Genomic DNA, 23,334 nt, shown 5'->3' with positions numbered 1-23,334 from the left:
AGGAAAATCCCGCTATACGGTATTAGAATAATGATTTAGAAAAAGATTTTAAGAGTGCATTAAACTCCCACCAGCTTATAATTATTCACTAATAGGGGTGGGTGTGGTCTGTAGTGCTAATTGTGGTCAGGTTTGAGGTTTTCCAGGTTGTCACTAATAACCACTGGTATGTGAAGTATGCAGATAATCCATATATGGTAAATCATGCTCTTCTGAATTAACATGTATTCAGGCCACTTCAAGTTGTTCCACAGGCAATAATCTGGGCTGGCAGGTTGCAATTGGCATATAAATAAAAGGCCTAGGAGTGTGGTCAAAAAAACTTACCAGTGTTTGAACCAGGGAACTCCATACCAGGAGCTCATTGAGTCCGTAGGACGAGGGAGCATGTAAATATAATAGGGTTGTGGCCTTGAAATGACATAATATGTGTATGTAGTGAGGCCATTTCAGTTAAATTAGTTGCTTCACAGGCCAATGAACCAGATAAGAAAATTACAAGTAGATTTTTGTAGTGAAAAATTGTTCAATGACCTAGAATTATCCTTACAGTGTGTAATTATCTTCTCAAAACACACTGTGGCTGTAAACAAGCTAGTACATTTTGTATGTATACAGTACAAGTTATATTATTTGTTGTGCGTTCCCATAATTAACAAAATCGATTAACTTGTGTTAATACACATCCAATAATATAATAATAAACACATCACACAGTAATACTATTACAGGTTTGTGTGTAGAAGTTGTACATATACAAAACAATACTTACAATTGGGTCATAACTGATAATAATGTCAAGTGGTAATAACTTGAAGACGTTGATTGTACCTCTCTGTAACAAAGATAGTACCAACACTGTTGACTGCTATACCAAGGATGTTACTGAATTGTCCTCTTTGACTTCCATATGTTCCAAACTTAATAATCAACTGGTGGGTGGGGCTGAACACTGTGAGGGTGTTTCTATCATCACTAGATATTATATAATCATCAGGAGTAAGACAAATAGCATATGGATAGTTACAATTGATCTTCTTAATAAAGTGACCATCTTCACTAAACACAATTATTCCTCCACTACTACCATAGTCAGTCACATACACTTGGTCACTGCTGTCTAAGGAAATATAACGTGGATCCTGAAACTGTCCTGGATCAGATCCTTTGGAGCCAAATTTGAATAAAATTTTATTATCGTTATCAAAAATTTGAACTCTACAATTACTATGGTCCACCACATATAGTAAACCTTTACTATTAAATGTTAGTCCTTGAGGATTAGTGAATTGGCCATCTCCACTACCATAGGAACCAAACTTTGATAGGTAGTCTCCTTGTAGAGTAAACTTCTTCACCACATGATCATCATACTCACTGACTGCTATCACATTGTGACCTACAGCTACACCTCTAGGATTGTTCAGTTTACTATCTCCACTTCCTTGACCAAATGATTTGACCAACTTCATATCTTTATTTAGTATCACTACATCTTTATTGGTTTTGTCTACCACAACAACATCATCATTAGTGGTGGTGGTAATATCCCAAGGCCACTGAAACTTCTTCCCTCCATATTGTGTGATCAATTGACAATTTTGTACTTCAATTTTAGTGTAGTCTCTCAATGTTGTTGTCACTCTAAAACAATACACAATTGTGTTAGTCAATATTACCACAACAACAAGGACACAACTAATTTTGTTGTTTATGAACAGTTAGTAAGCCAGACAAGCACCCATACATGGTGTAGGGGTACAAGTCTAATTTCTTAATATTACATGATAATTGTATGTCTTGAGGAGGTAGGATATGTGTTGTGTGATTCTTGCTTTAACTACATATACTTAGTATTTCACATGAATCTCAATAACTACAGTAGCGTAAGTCGCCAATTATCGGCACCACTTCATCACGCAATTGTAATTCCTTATTTCAATGGTGTACCAACTTCTGGTTTGAACTATCTCTTGGCGCACCAAATTTAATTATTTCACGTGAGTGAGCATCTTGTTATAAGGAAAATCACAATGCCTATTGTGTGCCAATTATCAGCATGGGGTACCTATTATTGGCAACTGTACTTCCGTAATTGACCAAATATCGGCACAATGTGAGATTTTGTGTATAACTCCATGATGCCTCCTTGGTTCTTCATGTGGGAGGTGCAGTCCTTGGATAGCTCCATTTCACAAAGTTTTACGAAGATGAAGCCAGCTGTTTGAAAGATATTCAGGTTAGACACAAAAGCATACTGGTTTCCAATATTGTACACAATTCCATGGTTAACCTGTATAGCACTTTAACAACAATAATCACTGAATGAAAATGATTGTAAGAAATGTTTTAGAGGGTATAACAGCCCATTGTGGTACTGAGTAGCCTCCATATACCCGGTAGCCTCTATACTTTACAAGTGCCGATAATTGGTACCTGTCAATAATTGGCGACTTATGCTACAAAACTAGTAAAATATACTGGGTTTGTTGGGGCCAACAAATATGTGACCCACTGAGTGAAAATTGGCCACTGTCTAGCATTATAACTCCAAGACTATTCATCATAAAAGACTGAAACTTTGGCTGTCCACTCCTTTGTTACTAGACAGAGAAACAGTAAAATGAAATTCGAGGAATGTGTGAAAACTGCCGGTTTTTGCTGAGCAGGTAGCTCTTCACAGTTCACATAACCTTCAAGGTTATACATTGTTTGTTACACCCTCTCCTTTGTTGGGAAACTCATCAAGTCACTAGCTATTTGTGTGGATAACAGTACAAATCCTTGAAGCTTATTATGATAAACATCATGTAAATATCTACTGAGTACCAATGAAACAAATTGTTTGCTAGTTTTGTATTTTCACTATTTGAAATGTCAAATACCATTGTTAAGCAGTAGACCTGGTGTACATCAAACCATTAAATTAAGCATAATGCTCTCCACTGGTTCAGCACACCCAGGGGCGTACGCAGGAATTCTGAAAAGGGGTTTCCACTACAGCTAAGTGACTGTTATATTAGAGTAGTTTATATTACCTGACTGCTCTATTAGAGTATCTCAATCTTTTCACCAAAATCATAATTCAGAACAATTGCTATCATGTTCAAACTATTATTTAGCTAAGATAAAAGTTTAAAATGTGTCCTGTTCCATGATAGATTCCAGGTTCTGGAAACCTGAAGTTTCAATTTCTTAATGTTTCAAGTAGTGTGTAAAATCTAAAAGGGTTTCCTGAAACCCCTGGAAACCCCCCTGACACCACAAAATTTGAAGCAGCAAACGTGCATGTTGATCACCTTGAAATTTGGTGTTCATTACCACAAAGTCATATTCTAAGTTTGGCACAAATTCAGATAAATAATTTATTCAGAGTTATATGGACAATTATCCATGTAAAAGGGACAGATATTTGTCACACCTACTGTAGATGGTAAACCACTTATGACAATACGTTGAAACTCACCCTGTGGATAGCTAGGTTAACCATCATAGCTAAAACCCTTTGTGGTTTAATACAAGATACAAAGAATAAACTGACATGGTGTAAATTACTGGGTCAAAATACCCTTATATAGCTATAGATCATGTACAATCACTTAGAATTTTAAAAATGTATTTGTCACTTGAGTAGTCCCTCATTTTACAGCCATTGATTATCCGAACATTCTGTTATCCAAACTGTGGAAATGATGGTTCTATTAGAAAATTTTGTATGGAGTTCTGTATTATAAATTTCTATTTTCCGAACTTTTCAATTATCTGAACTCACTCAGAGCCCAACAAGTTCAGATAATGGAGAGAACACTGTATACATACCTTATTCCCTAATCCTTCACCACTGAACTGCTGCTTAGTTTCTACCTTTTAATTAAAATTCTAAATATAATTTCATAAATCTAACAACGGAAAATTTAGAACATTCTATGTGTGTTCTATTAAAAGTGCTCGAACAAGTATGTCTTTTATTAGAGTATAATTAATAAATGGTCAAACAAAACCCAACACAAAAGAATTGTAACTTCTGCCTTCCATAATCATCATTGTACGTACATCTGTAGATATGGACTATTCAAAAGTCAGTTTTTAGCAAAAGTCCACTAAATTCACTTGCTATTTTATTAAATATATACATAGGTGGTGTATCATGCAATGCACAAAAACACATTTAATTATTAAGCCACAAGTCTGGTTATTGTGACATAAGACAAAGAACTGGTTACACACTTTACAATGGAAAAGGCTGATAAAAAGTTAAAGTCTACTGAGCGGGTGACAATACCTAGCTCTCCTTGTCAACCTCGTAAGTGTTACAAGATTACTGGATAAGACTGAGTCAAATATGCTCAAAATTTTGCCCAAAATGCTAGTTTCAGGAATTTCCAAAAATTTTCACCTATTATACTTTTTCAGTGTTCCTATTATGCTTGCATTATGCTTCAACATTTGTTACAATTATCTTGGAACATTTTAATCAGTGAATGCTCTATTACAGTATTTCACTATAAAGTGACTGTTCTATTAGAGAGTATTGATCTAAGGAGCTATGTACAATGCATTTGAGTGCTCTATTGCAGTTTCGTATCGATCTATTTTCATGGAATTAAGCTCCATAGCTTGAAAACACTCCAGCTTATTATGTCTTTATTATTATTTTATTTGTAATTGCTCCATTATGTTTGACGATTCTGCAATATCTAGTTAATGTTACAGAGTGTGTGTGTGTGTGTGTGTGTGTGTGTGAATGGACGTGTTGATTATGCTGGCATATTAATTTTGATGAGGACCTATTACAGAAGCATTCTACTGAAAAATGAGTGAAGCTGTTGCCTGCAATGTACATGCTTTACACTATTGAAGTTCACACTTAGTGTGTTGTGCGGCCAAGAAAGCCAGTACTCCACGTGAGTATATTTACAGGAAACGATTTTCATGCATACATAGCTCTGTGCTCCCTTCTCGAATTGGAATCATTGTTACTGCAAATGGGCTCCACCTTCAGTACCCCACATATCAAATTTTGAGCAAGATTGCTTAATGCACTCGTGAAATATAAGCATTTGACTGAATTTTTTGTTCAGGGGGCTCAGGAGGCTTAGATGATTCTTTTCGTACACTTTACAAAAACCATTATAAAATGCAAATGCATAGCTCAATTTTAATGAGCTTTGGTATACTAAGAACGTATTGCTGCACAATCACATACCAAGTTTGGTGCAAATCTCTGACGATTATTAAAAGCCGACTTGTTGTCAAACCTACAGGGTAAACCACTTATGGGAATAACTTAAATCGGTGCGTATAGGTTGACCATCATAGCTCAAACCCTTTGTGGTTTAAAATAAATCACATTGATAGCTATAGAGTTACAAGGCAAAAATCAAACAACTGTAAATCGCGGGGTCAAAATACTCTACTAGAACAGTCATCGTGAAGTAAAAAAGTGTATGAAAAATGTCAAAAAAACTTACCAGTGTTTGAACCAGGGAACTCCATACTAGGAGCTCATTGAGTCTGTAGGACGAGGGAGCATGTAACTCCGCATACTCACAACGTAAACAGCAAAATTCAAACATGGCGGACATTTCTTAACATAGTATATTCCTTATATAGTAAAAGTTGTATCGTAGGGCAAAGAATTACATAATAATCATGCCACAAATATGCAGCGCCTGGATTAATTCATAAAAGAAAGAGATGGCAAGGAAGGAAACATCAAGGAAAGGGCTTAACTAATGGAGTGAAATAGTGACAAGATGTTTTGGAGACTGCTAGGAAACATTTTTGCTTACGGTGTAATGTAAGTGGGCCGGCTATCAGTCCACGGTGGCAGCACAGAGTATCTGCAGTAAATACTGTAGGAATCAAGTTTCATCGCTCACTGTTGGAGCAAGAAGACTACAGTATTGTGCTAGTAGTAATGGGTTTAACGAGCATGCACGGTATGTATTTATCCTTATACGGTTACTGTTTAAATTACTATTAATAAATTGCGATGCCATGTTTGAATTTCGCCATTTACGGAGTTACATGCTCCCTCGTCCTATGGACTTGATGAGCTCCTGTCCATACTGAACATCCAAATCTTTAACCACTTAGCCACTGCTAACACGGCTGTTCACCTCACCTAATTTCTACTATATAAATGCTAATATCTATCTAATCCAAAACAGCCAAGCTGTAAAAAAAGAGTGCGGCCCTGAGAAAGGCTATGGTGAAAAAAGATGCGAAATCCAAGGTGGCGGCCAAGAAATGGCTGTGATGGTAGGTTTAGTGTTGCACCGATATGCATATTTTCACTTTTACCGATACCGATGTTTCACTCATTCCTGTAGCCGATATGCCAATATTTACTGATATTCTTCTATTCTGTAGGTCAGGGGAGAAGGAGCAAAAATCATCTAAAGTTTATGTGCGTGTATAACATTAGTTGAAATAATTAATTACTTACGTGGGCGGCCAATTCTACAATGTTTGCTACCAGTGTGCCACTAACCCCTTACATGGAAATGAAAGCCAAGTAGTTATAAAACACCTAAGTCAGCTTCTCAAACGGAGGATTCCAGACCCTTTCCAAATAGTGATTGCGTGGGCGGTCGATAAATATACACAGCCTATTATAGCCCTGCAGCCACACTATTCACACATAAACAAGCCTAAATAGTTATAAACAGGTACAGCAAATAAATGTTTACCACTTACCACTGCATTCACTGCTTTCTTTTAATACTGTCACATGTTTATTACTGTCGTTAATGATTGATTGTGGGTTTAGGTTATCGGCAAATAACTTCCTCTTTGTAGCCGATACCGATACTTGCAAAATCACCTTAAATCGGCTGTTACCGATTATTCAACCGATTATCGGTGCAACTCTAGGTAGGTTAATGGTAAAAATTTTAATAACGACAATTCAGGTGAATTTTGTGCCAAGACCAAGCGGCACCAAATTCACCTCAATTATTGTTATTAAAATTTTTACCATTAACCTACCATCACAGCCATTTCTTGGCCGCCACCTTGGATTTCACATCTTTTTTCACCATAACCTTTCTCAGGGCCGCACTCTTTTTTTACAGCTTGGCTGTTTTGGATTAGATTTCACTTCTTTTTGTATTTGTATACCCCAAAGCCAGCCATAAAGCCGGCCATAGGCCGGCTTTAGGGCTTTCTAACCTGTCATTTTTTCTTTACTACAGGAAGAAGAAAAGATGAAGCAGGGTGATTCTTTGTAGCTAACCTCTCTGCAGGGTGATCCTTCTAGCTGATCTCTCTACCGGATGACTTGTTTGTAGCTGAACTCTCTACAGGGTGATTTGTTTGTAGCTGAACTCTCTACAAGGTGACTTCTTCTAGCTGATCTTTCTACAGGGTGATTTGTTTGTAGCTGAATTCTCTACAGGGCGATTTGTTTGCAGCTAAACTGCTACAATGTAACTTCTTCTAGCTGAACTCTCTACGGATGGCTTGTTTCTAGCTGATCTCTCTACAGGGTGACTTGTTTCTAGCTGAACTCTCTACAGGGCGATTTGTTTGTAGCTGAATTCTCTACAGGGCAATTTGTTTGCAGCTGAATTCTCTACATGGTAGTTTCTTTGTAGCTGAACTCTCTACAATGTGACTTCTTCTAGTTGAACTCTCTACAGGGTGACTTGTTTCTAGCTGATCTCTCTATAGTGTAACTTGTTTCTAGCTGAACTCTCTACAGGGTGATTTGTTTGTAGCTGAACTCTCTACAATGTAACTTCTTCTAGCTGAACTCTCTACTGGGTGACTTGTTTGTAGTTGAACCTCTACAGGGTGATTTGTTTGTAGCTGAACTCTCTACAAGGTAACTTCTTCTAGCTGATCTTTCTACAGGGTGATTTGTTTGTCTCTACAGGGAAATTTGTTTGCAGCTGAACTCTCTACATGGTAGTTTCTTTGTAGCTGAACTCTCTACAATGTAACTTCTTCTAGCTGAACTCTCTACAGGGTGACTTGCTTCTAGCTGAACTCTCTACAGGGTGATTTGTTTGTAGCTGAACTCTCTACAAGGTAACTTCTTCTATCTGATCTTTCTACAGGGTGATTTGTTTGTAGCTGAATTCTCTACAGGGCAATTTGTTTGCAGTTGAACTCTGTACATGGTAGTTTCTTTGTAGCTGAACTCTCTACAATGTAACTTCTTCTAGCTGAACTCTCTACAAGGTGACTTGTTTCTAGCTGATCTCTCTACATTGTAACTTCTTCTAGCTGAACTCTCTACAGGATGACTTGTTTCTAGCTGATCTCTGTACAGGGTGACTTGTTCCTAGCTGAACTCTCTACAGGTGATTTGTTTGCAGCTGAACTCTCTTACATGGTGGTTTCTTTGTAGCTGAACTCTCTACAAAGTGACTTCTTCAAGCTGATCTATCTACAGGATGACTTGTTTCTAACTGAACTCTCTACAGTGTGATCTGTTCATAGCGGAACTTTCTACTGGGTGATTTGTTTGCAGCTAAACTCTTTGCATGATTGTTTCTTTATAACTGAACTCTCTACAATGTGACTTCTTCTAGCTGATCTCTCTACAGGATGTCTTGTTTCTAACTGAACTCTCTATAGTGTGATCTGTTCATAGCGGAACTTTCTACTGGGTGATTTGTTTGCAGCTAAACTCTTTGCATGATTGTTTCTTTGTAACTGAACTCTCTACAAGGTAACTTCTTCTAGCTGATCTCTCTACAGGGCAATTTTTTTGTAGCTGAATTCTCTACAGGGTGATTTATTTGAGCTGAACTCTCTACATGATGGCTTCTTTGTAGCTGAACTCTCTATTAGGTACCTTCTTCTAGCTGATCTGACTACAGGGTGACTTGTTTGTAGCTGAATTCCCTACAGAATAACTTGCAATGTAATATAACTGAGTAAATTATACATGCAGCTGAATGCTTTATTAGGGTGACTGTTCTATTAGAGTATCTCGATCTCGCATTTGCTGCATGTAGTTGCCTTTCGAATCATAACTCAGTGATTTGTAATCCGATTCTTCTGTACTACTGCAAGAACTTTCTATGATGATTATTCCAGCTACATACTGATTTTCAGCTCGTTGCTCTAAGCGGTTTGCCTGGTAGACACAAAAACTAATAGTTTTTTTATTCATAAAAATCGATCGCGTAATTTTGACACAGGTTGGGTTTTGTGTCATATCTCCATGGTCTTTATCCCGATTCCTTTCAAACCACAAAAAGGCACTCCTACGACGGTTGCTCCATCTACATATCAATTTTCAACTGATTCCTCCAAGGGGTTTACCCTGTAGGCGTGACAGACCTTCGACCTTATTTTACGCAAATAATCAGTCATAACTCCGTGAATGTTCATCGGATTCCTACCAAAGTTGGTACGGAGATCCGCCTTAATGAGCCCTTTAAGTGTGCCAAACGTCAGCCCAATCCGAGCACGAATTTGTGTTTTATGGCGAATTTTGCGAAGTGTGCGAAATGAAGAAGATGAAGAAGAAAAAAACGAAGAAATTAAAACGAAATTTTGTTCGCTCGTATCTCGGAAAAGCTGGAGCGATTTTCTTCAAATTTGGTATGTAGACTCCTCTAACTGGGCGGCACGTCTCTAGCAAATTTGGTTCCAATCGGATAAGGAATCACAGAGCTACATAGGTGTGAAAATTGCGTTTTCTTTCTTCCTGTTAATATACTCACGGTGTGGCGCGCCAGCTTCTTGGGCTGCACGACACACTATCATGTGTCTTGATTCAATAGTAAGAGTTCATTATTTCATAGATGGAAAAAATTGGTCTAGAACATTCCGTGTATTCTATTAGAAATCCTCAATAAATGTGTGTTCTATTAGAACATTACAAATAAATTCTGTAATACAATAGCTACTATTACAACTTCTCTAGTATTCCATTGAATCAAAGCCAATAATATTATAGCCATTTTGGCACAGATTGGCGGGGTTGTACACTACTATTAAGACCTACTTGTGCCAATCATGGGCCAATCTTCATATTTGTATGAGTAGAGTAATCAGTACACACATACAGACCACACTCTATAAGAAAGGCCAGTGATTTTTCTAGAAATCCAACCCAGAGGGTGTAAAGAAGAGTCTGAAGGTGCTTTCCAAGTTGAAAATTCCAATTTTTTTTGTTAGAGTAAGTAGTCGGTAACTCTAATAGAGCAGGCACTATTTTATTGTTTACGTGATTCATGAAGCAGCCAAATGGGCAAAGTAAGCTAAAAGTATTACTGTCTATTCGGAAGGGGAAAACCATGGGAAATAAGAAATAAATATTATTGTGCACATAATTGGTTAGAAGTTTTAGCACACATAGTATAATATAAAACCATATTAGGCTGGTGTGTAGTCATGACTACACTAGTTATCTGCTTGACCACCTAAAAAATCAGATGCTGTGAGTGCTGCTTCTAAAACTGCATTCCCATCAATGCTATCCCTTGTTTTAAGTAATAACCCATGCAAGTGATTTGTCTGATATGTGCACCCATGCTCTCAGGTCAGGCCTGAGAGCATGGGTGCACATATCAGACAAATCACAAGGGCACGTGATACAACTGATACATATTATGCCACTTAGCCTGCAGTAGATTAATCACTCAAACCAATACGAGCTAGACCAACCACTGAATTTATTATATAGACCACCTTGTGAATTTTGATTATGGAACAGCAGCAACTAACGTTGTGACTACGTTTGTTAACATGAATGGGCAAGTCCAGGGTTCTATCCAGAAATTCTTGAGTGGTGGCCTAAAAGTTAACATGAACTGATATGCTGTGTGTTATATTAGGGCATATTGCACATGTAACAGTGATATATGTAAGAATTGTACTGGACAGATTTAAGAGGGTACTAGTCAGATTTTAGAGGCACTGGTCGCCACTGCTGGCCAGTGTGGGAAGAACCCTGCAAGTCCTAACAGTATTACGAAAAAGTTCAATCAAGTGATTTTACAAGTATTTTAAAGTCACTGCATTGTTTTACAGACTGCTCACAACATTTATTAAACATCTACAAGTACACAGAAAAATTTGGAATTTTCAACTAGAGTAGGGACCACAGCACATCGATAAAAAGTACTGAAACAAGCTGGAGTAGTGTACAATATTAAATCACAGTAAAACAATAAGAAGTGTTATATCCCTACTGTGCTCAAGATACCATAATGGAAAAATGCACAGTAGGGATATAACATTACTTATTGCTTTACTGTGATTTAATACCGTGCATTACTCCAGCTTTTTTCAGTAATTTTTATCGATGTGCTATGGTCCCTACTCTAGTTGAAAATTCCTGTATACTTGTTTGTTAACTTTTTTGTAAATAATTATCTGGTGAACCCACGCATACCGCATCTGAAATGGCGCCGCGCGCCCCACACCCCAATTATCATCTGAAAAGTGAAGTATCCATTACGCTTCGTTGTCAGCAATGTTCAACCCATTACGCAGCATTTCGAGTCAAGAACTGTTCGAAAAGCACCTCTGCAATCCACGCATACCGAAAGAAAGAAATGGTGCCACGTGCCCCAGTTATATCAATTATTGTCTGAAAAGTGAAGTATCCATTATGCTTCGTTGTTGGCTATGTTCAACCTGTTACACAGCAGTACAAATCAAGAATTGTTTGAAAAGCACCTCTACTATCAAAAAGCCACTATGACAAATACGGACAATTTCCTTTACTAAGGGAAGCCATCACATGCTATCACCAAATCGACACTTTTTGCTGTTAGCAAAGATGAATGGGACACAAAGGAGGACACTGGTAAGTCCATGAAAAATGCATTGTACGTACTGCGGTGTGCCAAAAGGCACCTATTGGGCTGAAGCGACATCGACCAGTGAAAAAATCAAGCCCGTAGCCTTAGCCATTATCGAGTTACGCTTGTCTAAAGGCATCAGTCAGTTACTAGCCAGTCAGTCAGTTACTAGAAAATTCCGTTAAATAATTTTTTTGTAAAAAAAAAGTCCGTAGCAACTTGTTGAAAGCGTTTCAGGTCGATCTGATAGCTTGTTTGGGCTTAGTTTACCTAACCAATACTGCCTCATCAAAATCGAGGCTGTTTTTTTGGGTGATATTATTTCGTGGGCCACGCCTACTCCTTTTGGTCCCTACTATGTATGATAGGAGTATGCTTTGCTGTAAAGTGTTTCCTCATGTTACTTGAAAAGTGGGCGTGTCTGTATTCGAAAATGCAGCAAACCACTTGTGAATATGCCATAGCAGTAGTTCTCACCTCTTAAACCAATGTTTCTCAACTCATAGGATGGCAAGGGTGACAAATCACTTCATCTGAGTGTGTAGGATGCAAAATTGGATGCATGGTTTTCATCATATGATCAATGATACATTAACAATCGATTTCGGCTTGAGTTTTTATATAAAGAAATTGGCGGTACTATTCCCACATCAAGGCCATGGTAAATGTAAAATGTACCATAGCCAGCCATGGTTTAACTTAAATGTACCATAGCCAGCTAGGGTTTATAAGATATGTACCCTGAAATTTGCTTTCGAAGTTAGGTGGCTTCATGGTACATATGATAAGTTATATCACAGCAGGAGTACAATGTATCAGGAGTCCAAAGGTGAAGCCAAGATCAGTAGAAAGTTCCACTGAACCAAAATTTTGTAACGATCTATTGAAAGCATTTAGGGTCATACTGGGCTTGGGTATACCTGCCCAAGCGCCAGGATGGTATTGTGAAGCTGGTATTTGGGTGATTTGTTTGAAGAATCAAACCTCCGTGATCCCTATGGTTTCATTGCATGAAGAAGGAAGAAGACTAGCTTGATTGAAGCTAAAAGGAAAGACAAGGCGCAAACTAGTCGGAACCCCTAAAGGCACATCCCACAGGTGAGTTTGTTATTGTGGCATAGAATGGTGGCTGTACGCTGTTTCTTTTGGCCTCCAGTCTTGTGACTGTGGTCAGGTAGGCAGGCTGGCAGTGAGACTAAAATCCAAGTCTTAGCAATTTTTACTATATCCGGCCGCCTTTTAGCGTTTTCTTGTTTTTAATGCTGTATTTGAAGTTAGATGTAGTAGTTGTAACATGGGCATGAGTGATTCGTCTGAAATATATGCATGAGCACGAGGGCGCAGCCTGAGTATGTATATTTCAAGAAAATCACGATTGCCCATGTTATAACTAAGATATTCCACTTGGGTGACTCAACTGCAAGTGTGGGAAACTGCAGGAATGCTTCGCGAGTGTATTTATATGGGACAATGTGAATTTTGATTGTGGATGACGTCACAAGAAGGCACTACTGAGAGGCCGAACGTAAGTGTACTGACACGAGTGTACAGATTGCTTCAATTGTGGGTATGCAATTAAACACAGGAAGCCCAAATGCAGCTGAACAGCTCATAATGAAGCTTAAGTACACTATAAAGTACTTACTATACTAGCCATGAATAAACTAAAGCAGTGAATATGTATACAGCACTATAATGGCCTAGTCAATTAAGCCCCACACCTAGTCACTATGGGTGTGTGGTGTCAAAACAGCAATATGTCTATAATATAAAGATTCAAATGCACTAAAGCATTTACTGTGCTAGCCACGACAAGGCCGGAGGAGATGGTCCGGTTGGTCAGGCCTGAGCCAGACCAATAATCTGGAGCTGAACCAACTAGCTGACCAGCTTGAACTATATTACTCTCGTGCAATCTCTGGACGATCATATCTACACATAGCTACGTACATTTTACAGATGTTGTTGAAAATGCATGACACGAGTAGTTACCTAGTTTCTCAGTCTAACTAAAGCACAAAATTACACGTATAGTACTTCCAATTACCTTACAGTACAGCATAGCATTCGTATTGTTTTGTATAGAAATGATTGTGGATTCTACGTATGGTATCACGTATGCTGAAAGTTGGCATTTATCACGTGTAAGGCAGGTGCCTTCTTTGATTCTAAACCAGCACACTTATATCACAATTCAATCTTCAGAAAATAATCATTAGCATTTCTTGGCTTGTCTCTCTTTGCTTCTTTTACTGGGCAAAGGGCTGGCAGTGACAAACCAGGTGACTCATTCCGCGGCAAGAAGCTGTACACTCATACATTATATGGCGGCCATCTGGATGAGATTTTGAGTAGAAATCACTCCTCTTCAACTACCCACTCGTCCTGTCGAGATACTGAGCGAACTCTCAGCCTTACCCATATCTCTATTAATATGCGTCATTTTCGAATACTGATTGGTCTCGTGACTGTCCACCAGTATATTTACATGATGATCCGAATAACCTCCCTAATCACATCATCGATACAGAGTCACTAGAACAGTTTAATAATTGTATTTTTGGACTAGATTTGTTGTAATTAACCCCCTTTTTGTTTTGAGGGTCCCCCCCCTCCTGGATGTAACCAGCACTGAGTGCTGTCTTTCCAGTATCTAATCATAATCATAATCATAATCCGTTCACTTCATACAAACCAACATAATAGTAGTATAATGCATTTTTGTAGCTGTGTAGCCTTTTATTGTAGCTGTGTGAATTCACTGTATACAGCTAGCTGCCTAGTCGATTCATTATAGCCTAGCTATAATAAGGGGCCATGCTGCATGGGTTCCCTGTGAAATTTGGGGGAAAAGTTGCAAGTTGCTAGCTAGTTTTGCTTTAAAATTTAGCATCAATTTTAAATTTTAAGGCATTTTCGAGCCTTTAAATTGCAAAGATTCTGCAGCTCCTGGGGGTTGCACCCCCAGACCCCCCTTGAACTTCTAATTGCTATAACTAAATGAACACTAGCTGAGCCATACAGCAAGTTTCATGCTGTGTCCCCTGTATGCCAGGTCTACAATTTCCTACCTATTATACATAGTAAAGAAAGTCTGAAGAGCAACAGATAGGCTTGAGTATATATATATAGCTAGCTAGCAGTGAAATATCACTAAAATTGCATATCTAAGTGTCTAGTTTTCAAAAATTTCCTGTGGGGGCATGCCCCCAGACCCCCCTATAATGCTTGTGCTTTGCACTTCACAGAGTGTGCTTCGCACACTGTGCAGCAATTCCTCTCTCAGCAATTTCAACATTATAGTCAATGGCCTGACCAACTCAATTTTCCCTCCTCCAGCCCTGCATGAATAAACTAAAGTAGTGAATATGTTTACCAAATCAATTAAGTGCTACGCCCATGTAACTAGAATGCAAATCACAACAGCAATATAAACTATTTGTTTTATACAGTAGCATCTGAAGATCGATTGTGGTTTTAATAGCGTGGGCTAATAGCCATCAAAACGTTGTCCATACGTTAAAACGTCATTAATACGTTACTATGCTTCAACACGCAATGTTAGAAAACTTGCGATTGTGGGATGGAGTTTATATTGTTATCATTTTTGTACTAAGTTAAGCCAACTAACTTCGCTATTGGGAAAGTAAGTTATTATATTAAGTTAAATACTTAGAACTGTAAGCTACCAACCTATTTCAACGTAGCAGTAGTAGCTTTGCTGTTCCATGGTCTGTTCAAAGGCTGATATGCGGTGGGTAGAAAAACGCATCCACAATCGCCCAAACAATTATTTTGTGCCTTCATTATCCTTTAGTAACAACCAACTACTCTATCTTAGCCTATGTACTAAGCTTAGCAACCTCTACAAAACCGAGTCCCACAATACAAAGCTCTATGTCGCTCAATATAACGAGTCAAAGCGCATTGATTCTTTGAACTGGCTGGGTATCAAAGTCATTGGCAAACCGCTTTCCCATGATATTGCCCGGGCAATATCTTGATATTGCAATATGCGAGTTAAACACCGAGCGGTGCCTTTGAACGCCCACGCTAAAGTGGTATATGGACTAATACTATTCTGTTAATGTGATTTTCATTTTGTAAGATGTCTCTAGGATGATTCTGAAAATGGCATTAAAGAAGGCTTGGGGGATCCCTACTTAAGATGGCGTTGAAATAATCAAATGAAGCCTTACAAGGCTAATGTGACATCATGTTTGTAGCCATTCACGAAAAAACACGGAAAACTATAAAACAAAGCAAAGCATTTTGAAATATTGAAAGAACCAGCTCTATCAGACTGTCAGGCTACTATTGTTGATACAAGTAACGATATTCACATACTGCAGTAACTTCATCACCTTGTCAAAACTCTGGTAACTTCACAGGTGAACAACACCATCGCGTGATTTTTACAGAGCGTGCCCTGGCTAGCTACACTGTCTCACAGTTCGCAAAATAACTTTATATTTATGTACTGTAGACCCCCAAAATTTGGCAGAGGCACTGGGGAAGCATTTCTTTATAGGGCTACGGTTTGATGTTTCGAGATTCGCTCTTGAGGTATGTGTTATCCCATGTTGAAAGATGCGGGTTTGCATTTTAACGTTGTTATTGTTAAAATAGAATCCATACAGTTGTTCTACAAGGTGAGAAACCATAAGAGCCAAAACAGCTTAGCGCTAGGTTGTTTCTAGGTCGAGTTATTTTAAAAATCGGCTCGTAAGTTCAGAGTTTAATAGGCATGAAATTAAAGTAGGTTATTTCACGAAACTTGGCGTGTTAAGCTACAACATTACAGACCATCATAACAATCCTTTAGACCTAGGCTACATGGTTCACAAGTGGAGTTCTCCATCACCCTAAAATAGCTAATTAAGTGTGTGGGTTAATAATTATTTTAATTGCGACAAAAGGGCATTGTACGGCTTCACATAAGTACTTCAGTGCCACCTTTACTACTGTATAGCGGGAAATTTTCGAAAGGTTAAAATTTTGAAAGAGTGCTTGATTGGAAATTTGAAAAAATATTTTCGAAACAATACCTCTTTTCCGTGCTGTACAGTTGGTAATTAATTCAAGGAGGAAGCTAACAGTGGTTGCGTTGATCACATACATAGCTAGAATTTGCTGCTTTGATTGTTCAGTATAGCTAGATAAACACCCAATCTGGCTTTGAGAGAATCTCGTATAGCTATCCTAGGGTCTTCCTTTGTAGGTTGATTGGTTGATTTTGTCTCAGTAGCCTGCGGATTGAGCCATAGCTAAGTATATGGCATTTTTCAGCTCTTATAGCTAGATGTTTGCTGATAATTATAGTCTTTCCTAGTAATTTCTGGTCTCTCGAGCTCTTATAGGCTTCAAGACTCGTTGTGTCATTCGTGCTCACTGATATGTGTGCGCGTGGTAGCTATAGCTACATTACTTGTGTGTGGCCCAGTGCCTAGCTATAATGCATTAGGCCTATAGCTATAACTGATATTAGTAGAAAATATGCATGCGTGTACTCGCAAAAATCATTTATATATACCTATCTATACTTTCTTTCATTGTCACTTCAAAGCTGGGATGTACTATTTTTGAAAAAATATTTTCAAAAACACATAGTTATTTTCGAAAAGCCTTTTGAAAATTTCCTGCTATACGGTATTTGATAAATCTACACTAATAGGCAAGGACAGAACACACTGTCTAGCTAACAATCAGTAATCAGATCAATTTTATTAACTACACCAAATAGGTGTATGATTTTTAAGAAGTAATATAAAAATTGCCAGAGATGTCTACCAGTAAGTGTTGTATTTGTAATCAGGCCCATATGCAGGGTTTTCAAAGGGGGGGGGGTTGTTTTGAAGTGGTAGGTATCGGATCATGCTGGGGTATGGGGCGCAATCCGCAGAGCTGAAAGGTTGTTTGTGTGTTGCATTAGGCCTCTGACAATTTCTACATCATATTTGACCATCTCAGCAAAAGCCACCTAGTTCGTGAAAGATAAAATTTAAAATTTTGGTGAAATCAATCAAATTATGCACGCTTCGAAGAAAAGTTATGCAAGTTTTAATTGAATTATTATACTGAGGAAAGTCAATTAATCCTATACACCATCTTATTTGCCTGGTCATGGAGAGTGCAAAACTCTTTGCTTCGTTTCTATAGCTCCAATGGTATGCATGTTACATGCGCTTGTGCTAGAAGATAGTCTTCATTTTTTTCAATAAAATCACCAGTATGTGCAAGATACACGGCTAAGATTTCATTGATTTGCCAATATCCATGGTGAATATTTATACAAACCCCAGACTAATACAAACAGAAATTATGAATGCAAATGTTAGCACCTGTAGTTTATTTTCAGTACAGTCACTGCACAAATCAATTTCCTTGCCATTCTTACTTATGTCTAGTACTATAATTCCAAAACTACTCACCACAATAAGCTGAAATTTTGGTGATCTATCCTTGAACACTGTAAATAATGCTAAGAAAATAAAAGACATTGGTGAATCAAACTAGGAAGGTTTTGTGGAGATGGTCATCCATTGCATGCTTCAGACACCTTGCAGTTAAGTCAATACATTAAAACTTACTTAAATGGACTTCCTGGGATGGATTCATCTCCTACTAGCACAGACAAGGTGTGGACACCGCCAACTCTGGGAGTATAGGAGACTTCATAGTGATCATTGCCAGTATCTTTGATGGTAGCTAGTTCCGTAATGTGAGGTTTACCACGGTAGTGAACTTCAACTGTGATAAAATCTGCAACATTTGGTACCCCTTGACCATTTGAATCATTGACTTTAATAGAAAAGGTGGTTGCACCATTCTTCTTAAAAGGAAACATGTTTTTCATGTCTTTTACGGTACACTTTTGTGTATCTATAGGTGTAAATGTTCCTAAGCGAGAGAATCTTTTCTTCACCTGATGACTGCCATAAAATTGTATCTTCTCTTGCTCATCAACTACTGGATTTAGGTTTGCATTGGTTTTCATTTCTTTCAATTTATTTCTTCGCTCCAACATTGATCTCTTCATGGCCAACACATCTTTGCTAACACCTCGTTGTAGTTTGTCATCGATGAAACTCCAGCAGCTCTTCAATTGGCTTAATAAAAAACACAGTTCATCTTCCTGTACTGTTAAACCTTTAACCTTTCCCTCTGTATCCTGTGTGATCTGTTGTTGTAACTGTCTCTTTCGTTCATCTAGGGCAGCATGAAGGGTATGAAAGGCATCATCCAACCTGTGAAAGTTTTCTTCTTTCCTGTTCTTCACATCTTGTCTTTTGCTCTTTACTCCATTGATGGCTCCTTCTACTTCATCTATTAGTTGCTGGATACCAGGAAGAGCTTCCTGCAGTGTCTTCTTCTCACCATCAACAACATCAGAGATCACATCACAGTCATGGTCCTTGTGTTTCTTGATGATGCAGTCTCGACAGGTCAACACCTCTTCACACCTGCAGTACAACTCTAGTGGTTTGGTAGCAGGGGCGGATCCAGAGTCTGGAAAGAGGGGGGGCACCTTGCTGAAAAAAGTTGAAGAACAAAAAAAAAAAAAAAAAAAAGGTCACAACAATAATTTATCCTTTACCAAATATATTATATCACGTATGTTATGTAAAATAAAATCCTATTTATAGCTTCATAAGTAAGCTGCACTGCCTCATGAACATTGTGACTGCTTTATTAGAGTAATTGACTGCTCTATTAGAGTATCTCGATCTTGTATGCAATTTCTTGAGGGGGGGGCATTTGCCCCAAATGCCCCATCCTGGATCCGCCATTGGGTAGGGTGGACGGGACACATCTCAACCTTCTCTGGTATGATGGATGGAATATCAGTAGTACTGCCTTCCCTCAACTCATCAAGTGAGCGGATTTTGTGCCCACTGGTATTCTTCAGTCGTCGATGTGACTTCTCACAAAAATCACACAGAAATATAGCACACTCGCTGCACGAAGAAACTGCTGCTTCTCCTTCCTCGCAACTTTGGCAGATGGGGGTGACCTTACTGCTCGCTTGCTCTTGTAGACGCACGATCTCCACCAGACGAACGGCTGAAAAATGCGATGGTAACCCTTCTACAGCACGTGGAGTAGATAGCGCAACCTTTCCTCTGCACAATGGACACTCGAGCTCGTGTTTCGAAGCCTCCAAGTATGGCAATCGACCCAACCATTCTTTAAGGCAGCCAGTACAAAACGAATGAAGACAAGGGAGTATCTTGGGGTCATTTAGAAGATCTTGGCAAATTGCACAAGTGAGCTCTTCTTTCACCTTTTCCCATTTAGTCGCCATGTTTTTATCGGACGTGTCGGTTTGCAAAATTATTTTAGAATGTTCTCGTAGCTACTTATGATTATGATTATGTTGCATGCAGCTGCAGCAGGGGGTAGGACATGACGTCACGATAAATTGCGTGACGTACCCGTGCTGTACATTTTGTCATAGGTCCGTCTTTTTGCAGATGATATTCTTAATTACAAACCATTAAAACACCACAAGACCATAAAATACTTCAAGATGATTTAAACTCACTAACAAGATGGGCAACTGACTGGATGATGGAATTCAGTAGCAGATCATAGCTAATGACTTGCCCAATAAAGCAACAATGGTGAAAATGCAGATAGCAAGTTAATGTAGACACTCATGAAAAATATGACTTAACTGCAGATTACTAGTAACTTTACGGTTGTATGCTTGACAATGTGTGATTCATGGTCAAATTTGAACCCTTTCTTCTTGGCCTATTCAACCCAACCCCAACTTATAATTAAATACCAAAAGTTCACTCATTAACTTGATGGTAGCTACTAGCTGCAGGTGAACAACTGAGTTTATAGCTATACACTGGGAAAAATAACATTATAGGCTTAAATATCAGTTAGATAACACAATGACAACGACTTTTATTATGCTAAAATAATGTAGGTATATGAGATTCTTAGACTCTACATGTGAGGCCGGTTGCATGTACATGAAAATTCTGATAAATGTACTCTATATTGTAATCGGCTGCTGTTTGGTTATAAATAATAAAATTATGTGCTTTAAAGTTTAACTTAAAAGCTATTATAGTTTTCAACAAGAAAACTCTGCTAGTATATACTGGCAAGCCAGTGAGGTGTGTCAACATTGATTCTCAAGTAAATGACACATTTAACACTACTTACCACTTGCTTCCTCTTAATACTCACTTCCCTGGTTTCTACTGAGTTCACATATCTATGCATGGTATAACACTTAAAAGACTGTTCAAGCTACAGTGTTTATGACTAGATATATTTAGCTACAGGCTGTGATGTGGTTATGTACAAAATGTGAAACCAGATCTAAATATAACTTTAAGTTAAAGCAATAAACTATTTGCTGAAAGATCTTACAGTATACAATAACAATAGAATTTGCAGTTACATGCTTTCTAGGAGCTACAGCGGGAAGCTGGCCGGGACTTGGCCACTAATTGATGTTCCACTTAATATACCATGGTCTGTCACTTTTGCCACAGCAAACTTGAGGAGGTTTGCAAAAGTAGCATAATAATGTATCTTATTGCAGAATAGGGTGCACTTACAAATTACTAATGACTACTAGACTGCGAGGAATATAGCATTAAAACACAATGCTAGACTAGAACATTTCAAAAATACTGATTTAAAAGTTTATTGAATGAGGAGTTCATTACAGGAGTGTATTGAGACAATTAGCTATACTCTTAATAAGATCATGCATGAATGGAATTACATCAGATTTGGCTCATTTATAGTACTATATTTAACCTCATCCTGATTTTTTATTTATGACATTTCCCATGGGGAAATCATTAGAAAGTTGCAGTCATGGTCCTTTTACAAACCTGTAATGAACTAAACCACATGTACATGTCATGTTTGTCATGTACATTATTCTATTAGAGTAATTGCTGGAATAACTATATTAATGAGATCCATGCACATTGCCAGGTTTTTCACCACTCAAGTCAGGGGCGTAGCCAGGATTTTTTGAAGGGGGGTTCCAGCACCAGCATTGAGTTACTAGAAGCAGCGGTCTGGGGGCACAGCCCCTAGCCGCTGAGAGACTTTCAATATTTTAATAAATCAAAACTCAGCAAATTGCTATATTTTATGCAAAAAGTACATTAATTATGATGCATTAAGTGCCCCTGGGATGAAGGTAGTACTAGATAAAGTCACCTAGTGGAAACAGACAGCATAACACATAGAGACACATATAGTAATCTGTAAGTGATGGTTATATCTCACTGTGGTATAGAAGCCATGAATCCACTGATACAAATGACAATCAAAACAATATAACTATACAAATATGCATAGCATGAATTCATTTTGCATAACACAAGTGATAAATTATTGGAGCTCTATATCTTTAAACACTGCACACCAAAGCTATAGCAGTATAAGGTCATGCTAAGTTTTGCATTTAATGTTGGAATGTCTGAAAAACTTCATATGGACATGGATATTTACATGCATGTTCTATTAGAGTATACCTGACTGCTCTATTAGAGTATATACCTGACTGCTCTATTAGAGTATATCGATCTTTTTAACAAGTTTTGAAGAGGGCTCATGTTACCTCTGTAAATCCTTCCCTGAGAGATGAATGTAAGTTTTATCAATTGTTGCGCTGTGCCATTACACTATATTGCTCTCATTTTGTCCTGCCACACTAAATGGTGTGTTAGGATCCTGCTTGCAGAAGTCTAAATTTTACAGGGGGGGTTCCTGAACCCCCCGGAACCCCCCCTCCCTACGCCCCTGCAAGTTGCAGGCAGAGCTAACTCAACTTAATGTTTGGTGCTAGCTAAAAAGCATGACCAGTTGGCAACTGATAGCTGTATTGTAACTTCATTTTGTAGCACCAGATCAATCAAGTTACTCTCTTCAATTACACTGAGTATCAGATACTGAACAGAGCAACGGAACTCACCTGGTGCTAGGTAGCTACTGTAGTACAATCAGGGCCACCCACAGGGGGGGCATTTTTCCCTGGGCTCCAGCCTGAAAGGGGCCCCAGGAGGTCTCATGAAGGGCCCCTTGAATACCTGTTTAAAAGATCGATATACTCTAATAGAGCAGTCAGATCTAAATACTATAATATCTATATGCTCTAATAGAGCAGTCACAGTATTCTTCAGAGGAGCAGTGTAAGCAGCAAGCTTATAAATAAGGAGATATGGTTGGTGAGGTGTAGCTATTGTTATTGTCAGCTTGTAATGATCTTTTTTTTTTTTTTTTGGTTTTCGAATTCCAGGTTGGGTGAAGTTGTGATTCAGAATGGAAACCTCCGCCCCACTTTAACTCTTTGCCCTGGGCCCTTAATTTCTCTGGGAGGCCCTGAGTACTATTTCCATTGACAAAGATGCATCAGTGAGGAAGAATTAAAAGACTTAAAATACCAGTAGTTGGTAATGTCTAAAAAAACAATAACTATATAGCTAGCATAATTATTTTATTTTATATTTTGCTAGCTAATAAACCGCAACAGCTTTGCAAGTGTACGGTGGATTACCAGAGGATTACGGTTCCC

General features: G+C 38.3%; 1 protein-coding gene across 1 annotated transcript; it reads right to left on the bottom strand.

Annotated features, from left to right (window-relative positions):
- Window positions 1–665: 665 nt before the first annotated feature.
- On the bottom strand, window positions 666–20,079 carry LOC136253641 (E3 ubiquitin-protein ligase TRIM71-like). The gene is made up of 3 exons (XM_066046305.1): window positions 19,584–20,079; window positions 18,365–19,283; window positions 666–1,644 (listed from the first exon to the last, which is right to left on the bottom strand). The coding sequence occupies exons 1-3, from the start codon at window positions 20,077–20,079 to the stop codon at window positions 798–800; spliced, it is 2,262 nt and encodes a 753-aa protein (XP_065902377.1). The 3' UTR covers window positions 666–797.
- Window positions 20,080–23,334: the final 3,255 nt, after the last annotated feature.

Source organism: Dysidea avara, chromosome 4 (genome assembly GCF_963678975.1).
Source record: "Dysidea avara chromosome 4, odDysAvar1.4, whole genome shotgun sequence".
Taxonomy (NCBI): Eukaryota; Metazoa; Porifera; class Demospongiae; order Dictyoceratida; family Dysideidae; genus Dysidea; species Dysidea avara.
This window is presented reverse-complemented; position numbering and strand designations above follow the sequence as displayed.

Coding starts and splice junctions, on each gene's coding strand:
- LOC136253641 (XM_066046305.1), bottom strand. CDS start 20,079: ATGGCGACTAAATGGGAAAAGGTGAAAGAAGAGCTCACTTGTGCAATT. Junction 19,284..19,583: donor ACCAGAGAAGGTTGAGATGT/GTCCCGTCCACC, acceptor CCCTCTTTCCAG/ACTCTGGATCCGCCCCTGCT. Junction 1,645..18,364: donor ATCCCAGGAAGTCCATTTAA/GTAAGTTTTAAT, acceptor GTATTGTTTTAG/AGTGACAACAACATTGAGAG.